Genomic DNA, 21,269 nt, shown 5'->3' on the forward strand with positions numbered 1-21,269 from the left:
GCTAATTCTTTCCTCCATATTGTCAGCTCTGTTCTTTAAAGATTCCAGATTCTCCTTTATCTCCTCCCTTGTGTTCTTCATCTTCATCAATACTGGTTGGTTTTTCTTTACAATTTCAATCTTTTCTGTGAAGAAACTCCTTATCCCTTTGAATTGTTTATCTGTGTTTTCTTATATTTCATTGAGCTTTTTTATGATAGGTATTTTGAATTCTCTGTCATTTAGGTTATGGATTTCTGTGCCTTCAGGGTTGATTTCTGGGAGCTTGTCATTTTCCTTCTGGTCTGGCGATTTAATGTACCTTTGCATTGTGGTTCCTGTATTCACTTTGTTTTTCCTCATCCTGGAAAAATCTGATTGCAGTTTCCAACTGCCACCACCATGTTGGGGTCAAGGGCTGTGTAATCTGAGCCCCCTACACTCCGCTGCGGCTGCTCTGTGCTCCGTGGCAGCTGCTCTGCCCTCTGCAGTGGCTACTCTGACTGATCCGCTGAGCTGCAGTTTCAGGCATGCGGGGGGAGGGAAAGGTGAGGGACTCTCTCTTTTGCCCGCTGGGTCCCTGGGGTGGGGGGTGCTTCTTGCTCACCCCTCGTTATCTGCTCTCCTGTGGTGCTCAAACGTTGATGGCACCCCTGCAGCAGTTCTGAGTCCTCTCTGTGGGAGTTTCCCATTGGCTGAGAGAGCCCGAAGAGCTACGGTTGCCCCACAGAGGGCCGCCCCTGCCCCCTCTCTGGGAGCTGTGCGGATCCGAATCATGGATCTGATGGGGAGGGAGAGGATTTCTCCTTACCTCTCCCCGCTTCCTCCGGGGGCCCCAGCATGTCCACTCTCAGATGTGCAGCAGTGTGGGCCTTTCCGATGTCAGTTTTTGCTGTTTGAGATTTCCTTGTTGGTCTGTGACTGTCCCTTTTGTTGTATCTTATCGGGGGAAGAGTTTGCGGGAAAGCTCACTCTGCAGTGATGCTAGGACCCTTTTATACTGTTATAGTTTTGAAACACTAATTTTTCACTTTCATCCTTCTGGATCAGTTTGATTTGAACAGAAATTGGAAAGTTGGCTTAAAAAAATCAACAGACTATTATTGTTACAAATATTTTTCTGTGTATATCAGCATTTTTTCAGTGTTATGGATGAAAATAACATTAGTAACCCATACTGGATACTAGAGTTATATAAAAATGCTGCTGTCTTCTGATGCCCCAGTTTTAAATTTGTATGGTATTCAGGATATTCTCACTGTTCTTATCAAGTTTTTAATAAGTATATACAGGCAGCCCTATTTTTGCACAGTACCAGTTACAGAAACCTGTGCATATTGGGACTGTGTCTTCACTTTGCTCGGTTCCAATCCACATGAGTTTCAGTTAACATGGTATAGTGCAACATGAAGACTACCTGTGTTATAAAATCAACTTATGAAATAGGTTAGTACTAATACCTTTGGTAAAAATCAATTGACCGTGAATGTAAAGCTTTCTTTCTAGACTCTCAATTATATTCCACTGATCTATAAATCTATCCTTAAGCCGGTACCATACTATCTTTAATACTGTAGCTTTGTAGTAACGTTTGAAGTCCGGAAGTTTAAGTCCTCCAACTTTGTTCTACTTTTTCAAGATTGCTTTGGCTATTTTGGGTCCTTTGCATTTCCATATGAATTTTAGGATCAGCTTGCCAATTTCTTCAAAAAGTCCAGCTGAGATTTTGATAGGGATTGTGTTGAATACGTAAACCAACTTGGGGAGTATTGCCATCTTAGCAATATTGTCTTCTGATTCATGAGCATGGAATGTCTTGCTATTTATTTAGATCTTTAAAAAAGTTTTTAAGTAATATTTTATAATTTTTCGTACAAGTCTTGTCCTTTTCTGTAATATTTATTTTTTAAAGTATTTTTTTTCTTTTGAATGATATTGTAAATTGAGTTTTTTTCTTAATTTCATATTTGGATTGTTCATTGGTATTGTATAGAAATACAATTGATTTTTGTATATTGATCTTATTTCTTGCAACCTTTTTTTTTTTTTTTTTTAAGATTTTATTTATTTTATTTTTCCCCCCAAAGCCCCAGTGGATAGTTGTGTGTCGTAGCTGCACATCCTTCTAGTTGCTGTATGTGGGACTCGGCCTCAGGATGAACGGAGAAGTGGTGCCTCGATGCGCACCCGGGATCCGAACCCGGGCCACCAGCATCGCAGCGCGCGCACTTAACCACCAAGCCACAGGGCCGGCCCTCTTGCAACCTTTTTGAACTCATTTATTAGTTCTAATAGTTTTTTAGTAGATTCCTTAGGATTTTCTATTGAGATGATTATGTGTTTTTTGTCCTTTATTCTCTTACTATAGTATATTACAATAATTGATTTCAGGTGTTAAACCAACCTTGTATTTTTATACTTATTCCTGGAATAAATCTCACTTGGTAATGGTGTATACTCCTTTTTATATATTGCTAGGTTCAGTTTGTTAGTATTTTTTTGAGGATTTTTGTGTTTATATTTATAAGGGATATGGGTCTATAGTTTTCTTTTCTTGTGATGTATTTGGTTTTGGTGTCAGGGTAATATTGGCCTTGTAGAATGAGTTGGGAAGCATTTACTCCTCCTCTATTTTCTGGAAGAGTTTGTGAAGGAATGGTATTAAGTCTTCTTCAGATGTTTGGTAGAATTCACCAGTGAAGCCATGTGGATACAGGCTTTTCTTTGTGGGAATATCTTTCATTACTAATTCAAGCCCTTATTAAAAGTCTATTAGGTTTTCTTTTTCTTCATGAGTCAATTTTGGTAATTTGTGTCTTTCTAAGAATTCATAGATTTCATCTAAGTTATCTAACTGATTGGCATACAGTTCATAAAAACCTTTGTAATCCTTTTAATTTCTATTAGGTTGGTAGTGAGTTGCCTCTTTCATTCCTGCTTTTAGTAGTTCGTTCTTTTTCCCTTGGCCAGTCTACCTAAAGGTTTCTCACTTTTGTTAGAATTTTCAAAGGACCAACTTTTGGTCCTATTGATTTTCTTTGTTTTAAAAAATTCTCTATTTTACTGATTTCTCTTATAATCTTTGTTATTTCCTTCCTTCTGCCTGCTTTGGGTTTTGTTTGCTCTTCTTTTGGTAGTTTTTTAAGGTGGATGCTTAGGTTATTAACTTGAGATCTTTCTTCCTTTTCAATTTACATATCACAGCCATAACTTTCCCTCTAAGCATTTCTATTTTTATATATTGCTTCAATGAATAATTTACTTCTGACCACAGTAAAAATATATGCTTTTGGGTATCTCACAAAAAGCCTGAAATATTAATAAATGGGAATTGTGTAGGGAGTTCTTTCAAAGTTTTGGGCTAAAAACATTGGAAGATCAATGATTTATAATGAGTTGCAAGATTCTTTACTAAGGCTTTGTATGTAAACAAGGTTTGTATGATTTTTAAACCACTTAAATTTTAAAAGTATTTTAAATATTTTGCCAAAGAATTTATAATTACAGGAAAAGCTAGACATATCCAGAAGTGTATACAGTTAATGTGCTATTGGATCAATTAAATTCATAAAGTGAATTATCTTATTGTGGACTGAAATTTAAGACTCCTTGAAAGGAGAAGGTGATAAAAATTACTTCTCTGAACAAAAAGCTCAAAGCTGAAAACGTTTGTATCCCTTCTGAAGTTGGAATAGATAATTATTTTTACATGATCTGACATTTTATGTGGTAAAAATTAACACAGAAAGTTTAAAACATTTTATTTCTTGTTCAAAGAAATCCAGACTATCACCCAGAATGATCTGATATCAGTGTTTAGTCTTTTTATGTAAATTAAAATAATTATTCTTGCAACTCTGTTGTAAGCCGTTGTTTTACACCAACATTTATATGAGTTCCTTTTTTATTTCAGTGTGATTAAAATGCACCTGAAAATTAACTAGACTTTCAATGTTCTTCAAATATTTAGAACATAGGGATTGACAGGTAGTTAGCAGATCCTCTGGATGGACATGTCTTCTCTAACTGAGGAGAGTATTTTCTACCTCAGAGCTCTATTTTCTCTCTTACTCATCATTACCTTTCATATCTTTTTGGGGGATGATGAATGATGTATACAAGCAGCAGCAGAGATCCTGAGACTTCAGAATGCTGCATTGAAAACCTCATTTTGTCACTTTGCTATAGAATTTGCCATCTTTCTTCTGCCCTTATATAGGAAGAAGTCATCTTTGTGGATTATCCTGTTCTTTTTTGATAGAGGATAGTTTATCTCGTATCTGTCAGATTGCATTTCTGTTTGTGTTGCATAAGTTTATTTTTAGCCCTCCTTCCTTTTTTTAAACAACTATTTATTAGAGTGACTGTTTTGTGCCAGGCACTTTGCTGGGCACAGACATGACTCTGGGCCTCCACCCCGCTGGCTCCACACTGTCGGTCATAGCGTGGAAGCAGAGCTTACACTCTTGAGGAGTGGACAGGCGTAGAATAGACGAGCCACCAATGAATTTGTAGTTTCATATTGCATTGTGGTGGGATGAACACTGGTGGGGTTCACCCTATCAGGAGAAGGGACGTCTCTCTAATTTGTAACGGGGGAAGAAGGATAGAGTGGGCATGGAGGCAAATAAGTTTGTAGTTGGTGGTAGCAGAAGTCACTTCTTAGACTTTTAAAGCTACTGTTTATTTATTTTTATTTTTGATTGTTTTAAATTTTTACACATTGTTATTCAGGCATAAAAAATGGTAGTTCATTAAAATATTTTTCTTGTCTTTATTTCAAAAGAAATAATACTCATAATAACAAAAGTCAAATAATGTAGTAGGTGCTGTCCATTCCTGCTTTTCAGAGGTAACAACAATTGGCAGTCTATACTTCCAGTGCCTATGAGGTAGGAGGTCGGTTAGAGAAAGGAAATGGGGGTTATAATAGACTATAGTCACTTTTCTCCAATTAATTAGTTTTTTTTTTTAAACCAGGTTTCTGCTTTGGGTCTGGATCCCTCAGGTGCCCGTTTGGTGACTGGAGGATATGACTATGATGTTAAGTTTTGGGATTTTGCTGGAATGGATGCTTCTTTTAAGGCATTTCGATCCCTTCAACCTTGTGAATGGTATGTATTGCACAACTTAATATCTTCATATTTGAAGACAGAGCATTGTTGTCACTTGAATTCCATCTATAATAATTTGTACCAAAATACAATAAGTCTATATGACTGTATACTACCTTTATTACTCAGATGAACGTAAAATATACCTTAAATTTCTTTCCTTTAGTTTCATTAACCTGTGTTTTAAAGACATTTTCTGTCTTTTGTTGTTTTTTAAAAAATATTTTTATTTAGAAATTGTTACCTTAACTAGTTTATTTTAAAACACTCTAGTAAACACTGTGTAATATTATGCATGTGTATATGATATATGTTAGGCCCATGCCCAGATGCTGGTCAGTGCTGCATGGTGCAGGTATGGTCAGCTAGCATTATATCAGAAAGGGCTTTATGTGTTGCTGCCACAAGCCACCCTCTTATTTCTGTATTTGTCCATATTTGATCTTTTAGCATATTGAATAGCAAAAATGGATTTTTATTGGTGAAACTGGTGTCTTGTTAACTTGCATAATGTATGTTGGAAATGGACTCTCATTGATGACATTTTGAAGATATTCAAGATAATATGGATTAGCTGAAATTACTTAGACCCCATTTCCATGAATGGGGTATAAGAATCTAGTTTTGCCTTTAAATAGCTTTTAGAGATGATGTTTTTTGCCAAACCTAATATCTACCTATAAACTCTGGATTCTGTCAACTATATGGAGAAAGTTCCTGTCTCTGGACTTTCGGGTGTTTGCTTCCAGTGAACCTTTCATGAAAGTGGTGTTTGGAGCCTCTAAAAGGCTAGAGAGCTGGGATTTTTCTTAAGCCTGCAGAACAGGTCATATGAATTGTTTTTGCTCACTTGCTAGTAAATGCTTAGGTAATAAATGTCTGTATGTGGATCAAAATTGGGTCTGAGACCTCACATTTCTCTGGCAGCTATAGTTACCTAGCAAAAGAACTTAAAAGTTGTATTTGACGAAAGTGGTTCTGGTCAGTTTTCTCCAAATCATATTGATTTGTAAATTTTGAAATCATAACTCTTAAGCTGTCTTTAGTAAAGATTTGAGCATTCCCTGAATGAACATAGCAGATCTCTGATCAATTGGACAGGGCAAAAAAAAGAATAATAAACTGAGTATCTCCAATGATGGCTATATTTAAAATAGCTCTCATGATTTAACATAGTGACATGTTATCTTGAGTTAGTATGATGACATTTAAAAAATGTACTTAAAATATATCATTATATCTCTTTTCCCCACATGATAGTCTCTTGATTCATATAGGCATTTTGCTCTCCTTCTACCTTTACAACTATAAGCTGACTTGTTGAGGACTATCCAGTAGTCTATTAATGATCAGCTTTGAAGAGACTACCTCTCATGAGTCTCAAGCCAGTGCTCTATTACTAAACTGTGTTGTTTGCTACACTGTTGTAATTGAAATGCAGAAAAGCCCAAGAATAAGGTTATTTTCTCTTCCATAATTAAATTGTTGCCTTCTGTATATAATAGTGAGCTATCAAAGGGTAGATGAGAATAAACAGAATTCTTGAGAATCCATATAAAATTAATATAAACTCTAATACTGCAAACATTATGTGAAGGTTACTATTTTAAATCATGAGAACTGTTTAACTTTGCTATCATTTGCCCCTAATCTCAAAATAATGTGACTCTGTTTTTTTATGACATTGGGGTTTTTTTTTTGGACTGAATGTCTATTTTATATCTATTTATATATTCATCTGTAATTCACTTTTTACTGTGAAAACTTTCAAATATACAGAAAACTAGAGAAGTTAGTGTAATAGCCATCTACCCGTACCTAGATTTAACAGTTAGAAACATTTTCCTGTGTTTGCTTCATCTCATTTTTATTTTTGCAGTATTTAAAAGTAAAGACAGGTATAAGTTTCACTTTCAAATACTTCAGTATATCTTTCAAAAATATAGACATTTTCCTATATAAACATAGTTCCATTATTACTTCTAACAAAATTGTTTAGAATTCCTTAATATTGCTAATAACCATTCCATATTTAAATTTCTCCATTTGTCCTCAAAATGTGTTTTAATGCTGATTTGTCAAACATGGATCCAATCAAATAATACACATCACGTTTATTTTGTACCTCTCTTACGTGTCTTTTAACCTAGAACAGTGTCTCCTTCCTACCGTTTTCTTCCTCATGTCTTTGTTAAACAGACGGGTCCAGTGATCCTCTATAAGGTTCTTCCTCCCTCATTTTCTAATTGCTTTCTTATGGTATCATTTAACTTGTTTCTTTATCTCTAGTATTTCCTATAGAAGATCCAAAGTCTTGATCATAATCCATATTGTATCACATCAGGTCGCATGTATTGTCTAGTTGTTGCCACTATTAGTGACTGGCAATTAAGATTGATCCCTAGATTAAGTTAGTGACATCTGATTCCTCCGTTGTAAAGTGAATATCATGTACTTGAGATAGGCAAGAACTTTGTGGGGAGTTACTTTGGTACCGTGTAAATATCCAAATTCTTGTCATCCCTTCACTTAGTAAGTTTAGCATCCGTTAATTATTCATACCTGAATCAGTTATCTTGTTGAGGGTTGCAAGCTGGTGAGTTTTTAATTCTATTTTTTCATCTACATTTATTTGCTGGGAATCTTCTGAAAGAAGAACTTTTCCTCATTAACCAATATTATTTGGTTACGCTGAAATACAGTTCCTACTGGAGAGACAGGATAAATGCTTAGCTATTTCCCTTTAATTACCCATTTTCAGCTTAAGAGTTGGTGGTGATAAATGAGTTGTTGCTGTTATTCTGGTGATGTTTTTTGTTTTTTGTGTTTTTTTTTGGCTTTTTCTTTTTGAGTATCAGTATTTGTGATTTTAAGTTTTTCATGTGTTTCAGTCAATTGCAGTCATTTTTCTTTTTGATGTTTAAATTGTTCCAGATTTGGCCAGTGGGAGTCCCTGATTGCTATGTAGTTTTAACGTGACCTCATTAGTCTTTAAATGCTTGCTTATTTTCTGACACAACATGATGTAGGCTTCCTGGTGCATTCTTTTCCAAGTCCTGAAATCAGCATTTCCCCACGGAGACCTGTTTTTTTTTTTTGGTGGGAATGGTATTTAGAGACCAAATCTGGATGCTGCGCATGCTCATTGATGTTGGGGTATCTTTGCTTCTTGATCTTTTCAGTGGAAAGAAGTGGGAAGTATAGATATATATGCATATGCGCATGTGTGTGTGTTTAAATGACAAGATCATATTGATATTTCCATTTCAAAATTTTAGTAAACTTTTAATTTCAAAATATTTTTTTAATTTATAGAAAAGCAGCAAAGATAGTCCAGAGTTCAGGTATACCCCTCACCCAGTTTCTCCTATTGTTAACATCTTGCAATACCATGGTACATTTGTGACAGTTAAACCAAGCAACGTTGATACACTACTATTAACTCCAAACTTTATTTGGATTTCACTGGTTTTTCCACTAATATCCGTTTCAAGATAGCACATTACGTTTAGTCTTCATGTCTGTTTAGTCTCCTGTGATTTATGCAGGTTTCTCAGTCTTTCCTTGTTTTTCATGACCTTGATAGTTTTGAGGGGTACTGGTCAGGTATTTTGTAGAATGTCCCTTGAATTGTGTTTTTCTGATGTTTTTCTCATGATTGGACTGGGACTATGTGTTTTGGAGACAAAAATCTCAGAGGTGAAGTGCCTTTCGTATCAGATATCCTGGGTGCATGCTCTCATCTTTTTATGGCTTCTCCACTGTAAAGTTACTTTTTCCTCCCCTTTATGCGCTTCTTTGGAAGCAAGTCCATAAATGCTGCTCACACTTGGGGGAGTGGAAAAATTAAGCTCTACCTCCTGGAGGGGGTGGTATTTACATAAACTACTTAGAATTCTTTTGTAAGGAAGAATTGTCTCTTTTCCCTCATTCATTTATTTAATCATTTATTTCTACCAGTATCGACTGCTGGCTATTCATTTTATATTTTGGGTTATAAACCAATATTACATTATTTTGTTGCTCAGATTGTTTCAGTTGTGGCCATTGAGAGCTCTTTCAGTTTGGCCGTGTGTTCTTCTTTTTGAGTACTTCTTTACTTTTTGGTGCTGTAAGATGTTCCAGATTCATCTTATATTTTCCCTACCCTAGTCCTAGAATCAGTCATATTTCTTAGGAGAGTGGTATCAGAAAACAGGATCTAGGTTCTCAGTGTGCTTGTTGCTCCTGTGGTGTCACCGCTTCTAGGCCTTCTCAGCCGACAGAGCTGGAAAGTGTATGCATGTATACTAACCTGTGTATACACTGTATCTATAATTGTTTCTGTATTCATTTGCATCTATATTAAGGTAAACAAGAGTTAGTACTGATGTCTGACTCTAGTCCAGTACACATTGGTTCATTCTAACCTTTCCTCTTCTTCCTCCTTGGAAACCTTCACTTTCTAACAGTGAGAAACTTGGCTCCCACCACCCATCCATTTATGTATTTGTTCAATCCCAGTGTACATGTAAAACAGCTTCAGAATTGTTAATCTGTATCCCTGTTCCAATTTAACTTGAATATTGCAGAATGTTTACTTAATGTCTTTGATTTTTATACTCAAATTCAAAGATAGAACATATTTTTGAGAAAAGACTTACTGGTCAAGACCAGGAGTTGGCAAAATTTTTCTGTAAAGGGCCATATAGTAAGTATTTTAGGCCTTACAGGCCACAAATGATCTTTGTTAAGTTTATCTGTTTGCGTGCGTGCGTGTGTGTGTATATATATATGTCTATATTACATAATATTAAGTTAAATTTACATTTTTAAATAAAGAAAAAAGTGCTATGCAGATATTTACATTTTTTTTTTGCATTCCATTTCATTCTCTTTTTTTGTTAGCTCATTGTTCCAGTTTTTGTTCTGACGTCCAGCATGTTAATGATCAATCCTTGTATTTTGCCAATTGCAAATTTGATAAATGTGCAGTAGGTTCTCATTCAGTCGATACCTGTTGAATATGGCAGAGTCTGATTTTGGTATGCCGTTGGAAACCTTTATTTTCATTTCTTAGACAACCGTTTAGATTCAATTGTTCACTCTTATGAGAATCCCTACATGCCTAATACTCAGCTAAATTTTTCCATAACTTTTTTGTTACCCATCTACGTTATTCCTATATTATCTGCCAAGAAAACTTGAGGGAGTTTGTTGACTGTCTTGAAGATATAAAAGCACAGTATGCTATTTTCAGACCATTTCCTCACCTGTAATAGCAGATGTCAGAATTTGCCGGATATCCAACAGGCAGCATCAGGGTGAATAAGGGGGTGTCAAAGAGGCATTCATACACAAAGGACCCCCTTAGCCATTCATGAGGGAAGACAGAAGTGCTAAGAATAGGTGTGAAACTGAGGTAAGGTGTTTTGGATTCTGGGCACCTCTAATGAATTTCTCCAAAGGACTCTTTGGTGCTGTAGTATTCTTGGCCTTCATTCCCCTTAACAAGACTTTGATGTTAAATGTTTTCTTGATCTACCAGTATAAAAATCAGATTTTTCAAGATGCTTTTCTTTTCTTGTTGTTCAACTTCTTTTTGATGCATCTTCCATTTTTGGTATTTTGAAGTCTGTTTTATAATTTGTTTTGGACTTTTGCCCAGCATTAATATTAGATTTGTGGATCTCTGGTTTCTAAAGTCTTCCTTTGTTCTGTTTAGTGAAAATCAGTACCACATTTTATCTAATCCAGCCTGCTAGTCACCTTTTACTTGCTCTGTTTCCTCACAGATTCTCAATAATTATATATGTAGGTTCAAGAGTCAGAATCCTTAGGCTCACAGATTCTTCGGATGTATCCTCTATGCAAAAACATGTAGATAGAGTAAAATTTTTCATAAAGTATTAAGAATTTTTGGATCACTTAGGTAGCCCAAGTTAAGAATTTCTTATCTTCTGCCCATTTAAAAATGGCTAGATACTCTCTGTTCTCTTCTTTTTAAAACATTTTAAGTAATCAAGTAATACATAAGTTATGTTCTCATACAGAAATCAAAACATTACAGATAAAACTCAAGTTCCTTGATTATCTTCAGTTTAGTCTCTTTCCCAGGTGTTATCACTGTTTTCATTATGGTTTATATTCTTTGAGGTTTTTCCATGGAGTTATCAACAAACATACATACCCAGCAAAAACCAGTATATACTATATTTGTTTTCATAAATGGTATCAGATGGTTGTTATTCCATAATTTGTTTTTTGTCAACTTTGCAATGTTGCTTGGAGATTTTTAATGTTATATATGTCTACTACTGTATTCTTTCTAAGTGCTGCAGAGCAGTTGTGTATAACTTAGCATAGTTCAGTGGTTTTGAAACATTGTTAGCAGGCATCAGAACCGTCTAAAGGGCTTATTAAAATGTTCAATGCTGGACCTCAGCTTAGAGTTTAGACACACTTTGAGAACCACTGCACTGATTAGCTGTTCTCTTATTGGTGGACTTTAGGGTTGTGGTCACTTTTTCACTATTACAAATAAATGATTAGTTTAGAATTTATAAGCCAGGTGTTTTGCTTTAATTTCTGGGATAATTTAGTCAACCGTGTTGTTTAGTCAGATGCTACACAATTTTATACACAATATGTATTGATTTAAGTGATTGTATAATAATTATATTCACTTGTGAGAAAATTGTTCATAGTTTTTATTACCATATGATATGGTTTTCAACAGTTTGTTAATTATTTGTGTCAAATGTTCAACCTTTTCAAGTGGGTGAATTCTAGTTTTCATTAGGTGTTTCTTGCTTTAAAATTACTGTTCTTATTTGACTTATAAATGTTAAAATAAATTTCCATTTCAGAAATTCACCAAAGAGTCATAATTGAAGACAAGGTTGTTTTTGGTCGTGCGATATAGAGACCATCTTCCCAAAGCCATTTTGTGAATGGGCGCTTACCGGAACTGTTCAGCTCTGTGGATAACATTCAGTGTGAAGTCAGACAGCCTTGCGTGCTTTAGTAACTTCTGAGACTTTGCACATTACCGTTTTCTCAAACTGGGGTTTGTGGACATATTCTTAGGGGCTCATGAATTCCTTTTATTTATTTATTTTATTTTTTAATTTTTTTTTGTTTATTGTAGTAACATTGGTTTTATAACATTGTATAAATTTCAGGTGTACATCATTATACTTCTGTTTCTGCATAGATTAGATCATGTTCACCACCCAAATACTAATTACAACCCCTCACCACACACATGTGCCGAATTATCTCTTTTGCCCTCCTCCCTCCCCCCTTCCCCTCTGGTAACCACCAATCCAATCTCTGTCTCTATGTGTTTGTTTGCTGTTGTTATTATCTACTACTTAATGAGGGAGATCATATGGTATTTGACCTTCTCCCTCTGACTTATTTCACTTTGCATAATACCCTCAATGTCCATCCATGTTGTCACAAATGGCTGGATTTCATCATTTCTTATGGCTGAGTAGTATTCCATTGTGTATATATACCACATCTTCTTTATCCATTCATCACCTGATGGGCACTTCAAGTCTTGGCTATTGTGAATAACGCTGCAATGAACACAGGGGTGCATGTATCTTTACGCATGGGTTTTCAAGTTGTTTGGATAAATACCCAGCAGTGGAATAGCTGGATCATATGGTAGTTCTATCCTTAATTTTTTGAGGAATCTCCATACTGTTTCCCATAGTGGCTGCACCAGTTTGCACTACCACCAGCAGTGTATGAGAGTTTCCTTCTCTCCACATCCTCTCCAACACTTGTTGTTTCCTGTCTTGTTAATTATAGCCATTCTGACGGGTGTATGAATTCCTTTTATTAATTTAAAAATTTTGATTTTTTATTATGATAGTCATTTGGCCCAACCCTAATGCCTGCATTTGTTTACCTTTGTGTTTAAAATCACTTGGGCTCAAGTGCTGCTTTCACTTTCAGTTGCCATGGCCTAATGAGAAACGAGCAGAGACATGCTTCATACATAAATGATACATTGGCACCAAGTGCAAGCTTGTTTTGTCACAAAGTGATATATGAACAGAGTTTTCACAGTAGTTATCAAAGAAACAATTGGTGGGAAAATCGAGTCAACACTGGAACACAGTCATATAGACATTTGCTTAGCAGGCAACAAATATTCATTAACTCGTTGATCTAAGGGCAGATTACAGGACTGTGGTCAAGGGATATAATTAATTTGTTCCACAATAAAGAAGTTGTTTTCATTCTATATGATATTGTTTCAGCAAACATCTTACAATTAATTTGAATTTTATTGCTTCCTTTGTTTTAGTATCTACTTTAAAAAAATCACTGAGGTATAATTTATAGACCATAAAATTCACTTATTTTGTGTGCAATTGAATAATTTTTAGTAAACTTACAGAGTTGTGCAACCATCACCACAGTCTGATTCCTATCACTCTAAAAACAAACCTCATTCCAGTTTGCAGTCACTCTCCATTTCCACCTGTGGCCTTCAGCAGCCACTAATCTACTTTCTGTCTCTCTAGATTTGCTCTTTTCTGGACATTTCGTATAAATGGAATCATATAATATGTGGTCTCTTGTGTCTGGCCTCTTTCACTTAGCCTCTTTTTGAGGTTCCTGCATGTTGTAGCACACATCTGCACTTTGTTCCTTTTTATGGTTGAAGAGTATTCTGGTGTGTGTGTGTGTATAAGTATATAGCGTATTTTGTTTGTCCATTCACCAGTTGGTGGCCATGTGGGTTGTTTCCACTTTTTAGCTATTATGAGTAATGCAGCTATGAACATTTGTGTACAAGTCTTTGGATGGACAAATATTTCTGTCTCAGGTAGACACCTAGATTGGGAATCTCTAGGTCATTTGGTAAACTTATGTTTCATATACTAATAACCTGACAAACTGTTGTCCAAAGTGACTGCACCATTTTACATTCCCACCAGCAATATACGTATAAGGATTCCAGTTTCTCTACATTCTCGCCAACCTTTGTTATTGTGTTTTTGATGATAGTCATTGCTGTTGGTGTGGAGTGGTTAGTCTTTACTTTTAAATTCACTGTGAATTTATAGTTTTATAAGAGTTGTAAGTATAAGGATCCAAGTTATATGTTCATACTCAGTTGAATAATACTATAGTAAAAATTATTTATTACAAAGTGATCTCTAAACATATTTTCCCATCAAAAGGAAAGTGTTATTACTCAAATTTGAAAAACACTGACCGAAGGCATCAAGAAAAGGTTCAATTGTGGAATGGTCTTCAAAATATATTGAGTTAAAACCACAGTATAGAATAGTATATAGTTTTTTTAAAAAGTTGGAAAAAAACAAGAATACTATTTCCTCATGTATGCATAAAATATTCTTGGGAAGGTACACACGAAACCATTAACACTGGTTGTCTATAGGGAAAAGAACTGGTTATCTGGGAGTCCAAGGTGGAAGGAAAACATGTTTATTTGCCCTTTTGTATCTTTTGAGTTTTACCCACCGGGTGTATATATTACTTATTTAATATAAAAATAAATGTTTTTCTTTTGTTAAAGAACAAAGAAGATATATTCTGTTTACATAATAGTTTATTGAGCCTGGCTAAGTTCTTTATATCAGTTAATTCTCATAACTGCCCCTTTGTCGTGGGTACATTTATTATCCCTGTTTTACAGATGTGGAAATGGAGGCTCAGAGATTAATAAACTAGCCCAAGGTCATACAGTAAGTGATGGAACAGGGATTTGAGTGCAGGCATTGTAACTGTAAAGCATGTGCCATTAATCTGTTATACAAAGGCACAGAAGGGATTGAAACCATTTAGAGTAATTGCCGTCGGAAACAGTCAAGGGTGTATGTGTTTGCTTAAATTCATTTATCTGTAAACCTTACTCATCTCAACACTTTATTCACTGCCTGTGCCAGATAACTGAAATAATACTATTTTAGCTCTTAGGGAAAGTTTTTTCATTAGTCTACAGCTGATATTTATGCAGCATAATAGTTCATTCATTTAACATAATTGTGTATAGATTAGTGATTTTTTTCAGGCATTTATGCTTTCTTTTGCTTTTTGTGTTATCAGTTAGTTACGACAAAGAAACTGAAGATGGACAAAGACTCCTCTTGCAAAATTGGATCCCTGATTTGTGTATGAGTTGATGTGTAAGGAAGCAGAGTTACATGAATTTCAGTAGTTATGTCATTGTAACTATCTCTTTTAGCTCAGATAATAGCTCATTAATTGAATTTAGGTTAATGACAAAATATTTTTGATTAATGTTTTTTTTCTATTCTTTTAGAAAAATTTTTTTTTCTTATTTTTTGTTTTTTTCTTATTTTTTATCTTTTTCTTTTTTTTTAACCTTTAATAATCATTAGCGAATTGGTGAACTTGCTTTATAAGTTTCCTTATTAGTATTTTCTAAGCTATTAGATTTTGCAACTTTTAGAGCAAGTAACCATAAAGCCATATATGACTTTTTTCCCATAGGTGTCACTGAACAGTGGCGTCATTTCATTGATTGAGACGCAAAATAGAACATCAACTCCATCTCGCTACTTCAGTTTTGCATAACAAGCTTTTATTTGTTTGTACCTAATCTTAGATATCACCAATAGAAAAGAAAAAGTTGGGAGATAAGATGCTTTCATTTGTAAAATTAGTAGGTTAGTAAAATCACAAGTCATCCTCCTGTATGTCTGGATAGTCCTGGCGATGACAGGACTTTATTGCGGTTTACTAACTGGAGAAAAGGTTGTTGACTTGATCTCTATGAAGCTCATTGTGGGACCATGTGCATCACCAGAAAGCTTTAATAGGAGATGAAGAGGGATGTGGGAAAGCGCAGTTAGTCTTCTTTGATATATACTATGTACCTGAATATATTTTCTCCTTCTCTTTGATATCATCAATTGTAAAATTATATAAGCTTAAGGATGATTTTTTACTTAATTTCCTGGGTTTCTGCTGCCTTCTATAACTGTCACCAAGTTACATAGTTTGTGAACTTTATCTCATTAACTAAAAACCAGTGACCTCTTGGATTGTGTGTCAGCTCAAATGTCAGCTCCTCAAAGAGACCTTTCCTAACCATCCCTTCAAAAGTAGCTTCTCTCCCCAGCCACCACTCTATCCATTGCCCTGATTTGTTTTCTTTATAGCACTTATTATTATCAGAAAGGATCTGTTTTTTTTTTTGTGAGGAAGATCAGCCCTGAGCTAACATCCAATGCCAATCTTCCTCTTTTTTGCCAAGGAAGACTGGCCCTGAGCTGACATCCGTGCCCATCTTCCTCTACTTTATATGGGATGCCACCACAGTATGGCTTGACAAGCGGTGCATCGGTGCGAGCCCAGGATCTGAACCTACAAACGCTTGCGCCACCGAAATGGAGTGCACGCACTTAACCGCTATGCCACCGGGCCAGCCCCAAAGATCCGATTTTTACATTTGTTTACTTGTATTCCAGTACCTGGGACAGTGCCTGGCACATAGTAGGACCTTATTATTTATTAAATAAGTTATAAATAATATAATCTTTTCATTTTTTTTTTCAGAAATTTCTTGTTGTCTAGGGTAGAAGACCATTTTCACCAAGATGTACCTATCTTTTCAAAAAGAAAGGAAACATTGGGGCCGGCCCAGTGGCATAGCAGTTAAGTTCACCTGCTCCGCTTTGGCGGCCTGGGGTTTGCAGGTTTGGATCCTGGGCGCAGACCTATGCACCGCTTGTCAAACCATGCTGTGGCGGTGTCCCATATAAAGTAGAGGAAAATGGGCACGGATGTTAGCTCAGGGCCAATCTTCCTCAGCAAAAAGGAGGATTGGCAACAGATGTTAGTTTATGGCTAATCTTCCTAAAAAAAAAAAAAAAAAAAGAAAGGAAGCATAAAGATTTCTTTTCCTGGAAGATCTAAAATCTTTGGCTTAAACCCTGTCAGTTCAGGGCAAGTAAGGAACAGGTGGCTTTAGAAATCTATGGCTCTGCCCTGTTGGTGATGCATTGGGCATCAGGTTTTAGGCTGATCTGTTTAGCTCTTGTAAAAAACAAAAAACAGGACATGTACTCTCAAGATTGCTGGTTAATGAGTTTTATTGCATGTTATGATTTCCAGTCATTTTTGTGTGTGTGAGGAAGATTGGCCCTGAGCTAATGTCTGTGCCAGTCTTCCTCTACTTTATATACATGGGACACTGCCACAGCATGGCTTGATAAGCGGTGCATAGGTTCGCACCTGGGGCTCGAACCCTTGGCTGCCCGAAGCAGAGCATGCGAACCCAGCCACCACGCCACTGGGCCGGCCTCTCCATTCATTTTATATAAAATTGATTGCCATTGAGCCGTAATTTCCACTTTTGGAAATGGCATTTGTAGTTCTTGGCATATATCTAATAATTCCTTCTTTTGATTAAAGAGTTCCAGAGTTCAAAGAAAAAAAAACACCTCTATCTAGTATTTCGCCTTCCTGAGTGAGTCCTATATTCAGAAATTTAAGAATTTCTATTACTAGAAATCAGAATGGGTATCAGTGTTGTAGCCATTGGGTGTGATACATGATCTCTGCTAATGTAGTTGAGGTGGTTATAACTGTCAGTTATAGTGGGGATGAGGGAAATTTCATTTTTTTCCCAGACTTCCACTGAAGTATTTTTTTCCCCTTTCTTTTCCATAACAGACTGATTATATAAAATTCAGTTTACAGCCAGGCATTTCTATGGAGTCAGTGTGCATGGTGGATAAGAGCATGGATTCTGAATCATATAAATCTGAATTTGAATTCTGTCTTGGCCGGTTCACTTGCTCTGTGACTAGAAAAGTTATTTAATCACTTGGACCCTTTCTTTCTTTGCTTGTAAAATAGAATTAACAATATCCATTTCTTTGGGTTGTGGTAATGATTAAATGAAATAATGTATGCAAAATATGTGGCACAGTGCCTGGCACTTAGTCAAGCACTCAGTAAATATTAGCTCTTATTATCTTAGTATTTAACATGAAAGAATTTCAGTGTACAGACTCTCACAAGGTGATATCTCTCATATCTTTCAAGCATTATTTCCCATTACTGAGTTTTTGTTAGTATTGTAAGATTGGATTTTACCTCTAGAAATTCAGACTGCTGTTTAGGCTGTTATCTGTCCTGATTTCTGTTTTAGGAGTATTGGCTATCAAATTTTGATTCTCTATTATCTCTTTTCCATTTCCTCTTCCTTCTTTCTGATCCAGTTCTCTTTGTCTTTTGTTTTGTTTTGTTTTTGCTGCAATCTGTAAAAATCTCGTATGCCAATCCACTTTACTAATTTCTTGCTGTTTTAATTCAGTTCCTTATTGCTTTTAATGTACTTTTAAAAGTCACATTTATTCAGGTGTAATTTATATACAGTAAAAGTCATTCTTTTTAAAGTTACAGTTCTATGAATCTTGAGAAATGCCTACAGTCACATTACCAGCACCATAGTCAAGATATAGGACATTTTCCTTACCCCCAGAAGTTCCCTCTAGCCACTTTGTAGTCACTCCCTTCTCTTGACATCCTGGCAACCACTGATCTGATTTTGTTGTTGCCTCTCTCAATAGTTTTTTCCTCTTTATTGCTGTGTAGTATTCCCTTGTATGAATACACTACAGATCATTTATCTGTTCACCAATTAATAGACATATGGGTTGCTTCCAGTTTTTAGATATTATGAATGAAACGGCTGTAAATATTTCCTTACAGATTTTTTTATGGATAGATGTTTTAGTTTCATTGGGCAAATACCTAAGAGTGAATTGCTGACTTGTTTGGTATATGTTTTAACTTTATAAGAAATTGCCAAACTTTTCTAAAATGCCTGTAGCATTTTGCTGTCTTAGCAACAATGTGTAAGAGTTCTAGTTACTTTACATCCTTACCTATACTTGGTATTACCAGTATTTTAAAATTTAGCCATTTTTTTGGTGTGTAATAATATGTAATTGGGCTTTAATTTGAATTTCCCTGATGACTAGTGACGTTGAGCATCTTTTTACGTCTTTATTTGTTTTACGTATATCTTCTTTGGTGAAGTGTCTGTTCAAATCTTTTGCCCGTTTAAAAATTGGGTTGTTTTTCTTGGGTTGGTGAATAAAGTTCTTTGTAAGATTTGTGTATCACAAATATTTCCTCTCAGTCTGTGGCTTGCTTTTCATTTTCATAATAGTGTCTTTTGAAGAGCAGCTTTAATGTACTTCTAAATATTGTTTTCTATCCTTGCCTATTTTCTGCTTATGTTATTATAAACCGTGTTTTCTTGGAAATTTTTTAAGATAGAAGGATTTTCACAAATATTTATTAAATGAAAGTAAAAGCAGTTTCCAGAATAATTCCATTATTGTAATATGTAACTTACATATTTATATTTTTCAATTATTAGGGAAAATTTGGGAGGTTACATTTTGGGAATGGATGTGTATTATGTGGGGGAAATGAGGAACTTCCACTTTTTACATTTACATGACATGGCAAAATAATATTAATTGCTTTTAAAGTATAAAAAGATATTTTATACTTCAGGAAACAAAAGACATCATAAATAGAATTAAAAGACATTATAAACTCAAAAAAAGTTGGAATACATATTGAAAGCAATGGGCTATTATCCATCATACATAGAGTTTCTATAAATCATTAAGAAAAGGGATATTTGAAAATTAAAGCTGATCAAAGGAAATGAATTAACAGATAACAACAGAAGTAATACAATTGGCCAATAAATATGAAAAAAGATACTCACTTTCACTAACAATTAAAGAAAGAAACATTAAAATACCAGTGAGGTACTGCCTGTCACCTCTAAGACTGGCAAAGATAAAAAAGATCTATACTGTGCAGTGCTGGGAGAAGGCAAAGATGGGATCTCAATTACTAAACTTAATTTCCACAGAACAATTCGATAATGTCTATCAAGATGTAAAGTGTGAACTCTGATGGCAAGATTTAGAGAAACAAGTGTTTCATGCATTGTTGGTGGGAGTGTATATTGGTACGATTTTGTGGAGGGCAATTTGGCATTATCTTCCAAATTACAAATACAGATACTCTTTGACCAGTAACCCCTTTCTAGGAACTTCTCTGACAGATATATCCACACAGGTGGAAATGACCAGGTGGAAATGACCAAGAAACAAGTTTATTTCAACATTGTATATAATAGCAACAGATATGTTTTCTTGAATTTTATTTTTAGCACAAAATAATTACAGTCCGAAAATACCTTCTTTTTCCTTAAAAAAAAAAAAATCACAGCTATGTTCTTTTGTTCTTTGTCTTTTATGCTCTAGAACAGGGATTGGCGAACTATGACCAGAGGGCCAAACCCAGTCCTCAGCCTGCTTTTTGCATAGTGCTTGAACTAAGAATGGTTTTTTGCGATTGTGAAGAGTTGTAAAACAAAATACAACAAAGAAGAATATGTGACAGAAATCATAATATGGCCTGCAAAGCTTAACATATTTATTATCTGGCTCTTTGCAGAAAAAGTTTGCTGACCCCCTACTCAGGAATCTCTTCACAAACCCCTTTTTATTTTACTCTCCCTGCTTAGTGAGAAACAGGCTGAATAGGTTGTTCTTACATCTCTTCACTTCCTTGAAGCTAGGGGAATGAGCCTGTGGTCTGAGGGAGTTGTGAGGGGGCTGGATCTGGGAGTAATCCTTGTAGGGGGGTCTCCACTCCATGTGATGGATGCTCTGTTATCAGAGAAGCTATTCTGTTAGGTTTCTGACAAGTTGGTACATCTCTGTTTTATCAACCCCTGTTGTCATCTCTTGAACATCCTTTTCAGCTGCTGGCTGCCTAATGTTGTGATAACTGTTTCCATAAGATTAGCCTTGCTGTTTTGAGAACGTGCTGCCCTAAGAAGTCATGGTTTCTGGGATATTTTCACATGAAGCTGTTGTACCCTTTTTGGGAGGTGTTTTTCTAACCACTCTGGACCTTTCTTAATAGAAATTTCTGGATAGTTTCTCACCTTTCAATTGTTCTTTCGGTTTCCAATTCTGATATTTCTCCCAATTGTTACATTTTTCTAGATATTTCTTTTGATATTTTGGCAAGACAAATCTAATGTATCCTCAAGCAGCTGTTTTTCCTTCTATTATTTTTCCTATTTTCAAGTTCTTAAGGACCCCATATTTATATTCTTTTTGCACTGTCTTC

General features: G+C 35.4%; 1 protein-coding gene across 2 annotated transcripts in view; it reads left to right on the plus strand.

Annotated features, from left to right (window-relative positions):
* WDR70 (WD repeat domain 70) overlaps nucleotides 1-21,269 on the plus strand; it is a 315,307-nt gene that overhangs the window by 67,335 nt on the left and 226,703 nt on the right. For both annotated transcript variants that reach the window (XM_004422748.2, XM_087443211.1), the window contains one exon: nucleotides 4,960-5,093. In XM_004422748.2, the coding sequence (XP_004422805.1) occupies nucleotides 4,960-5,093 (134 nt within the window). The remainder of the gene's footprint in view (nucleotides 1-4,959; nucleotides 5,094-21,269) is intronic.

Source organism: Ceratotherium simum, chromosome 18 (genome assembly GCF_057802395.1).
Source record: "Ceratotherium simum simum isolate JZ-2026a chromosome 18, ASM5780239v1, whole genome shotgun sequence".
NCBI lineage: Eukaryota > Metazoa > Chordata > Mammalia > Perissodactyla > Rhinocerotidae > Ceratotherium > Ceratotherium simum.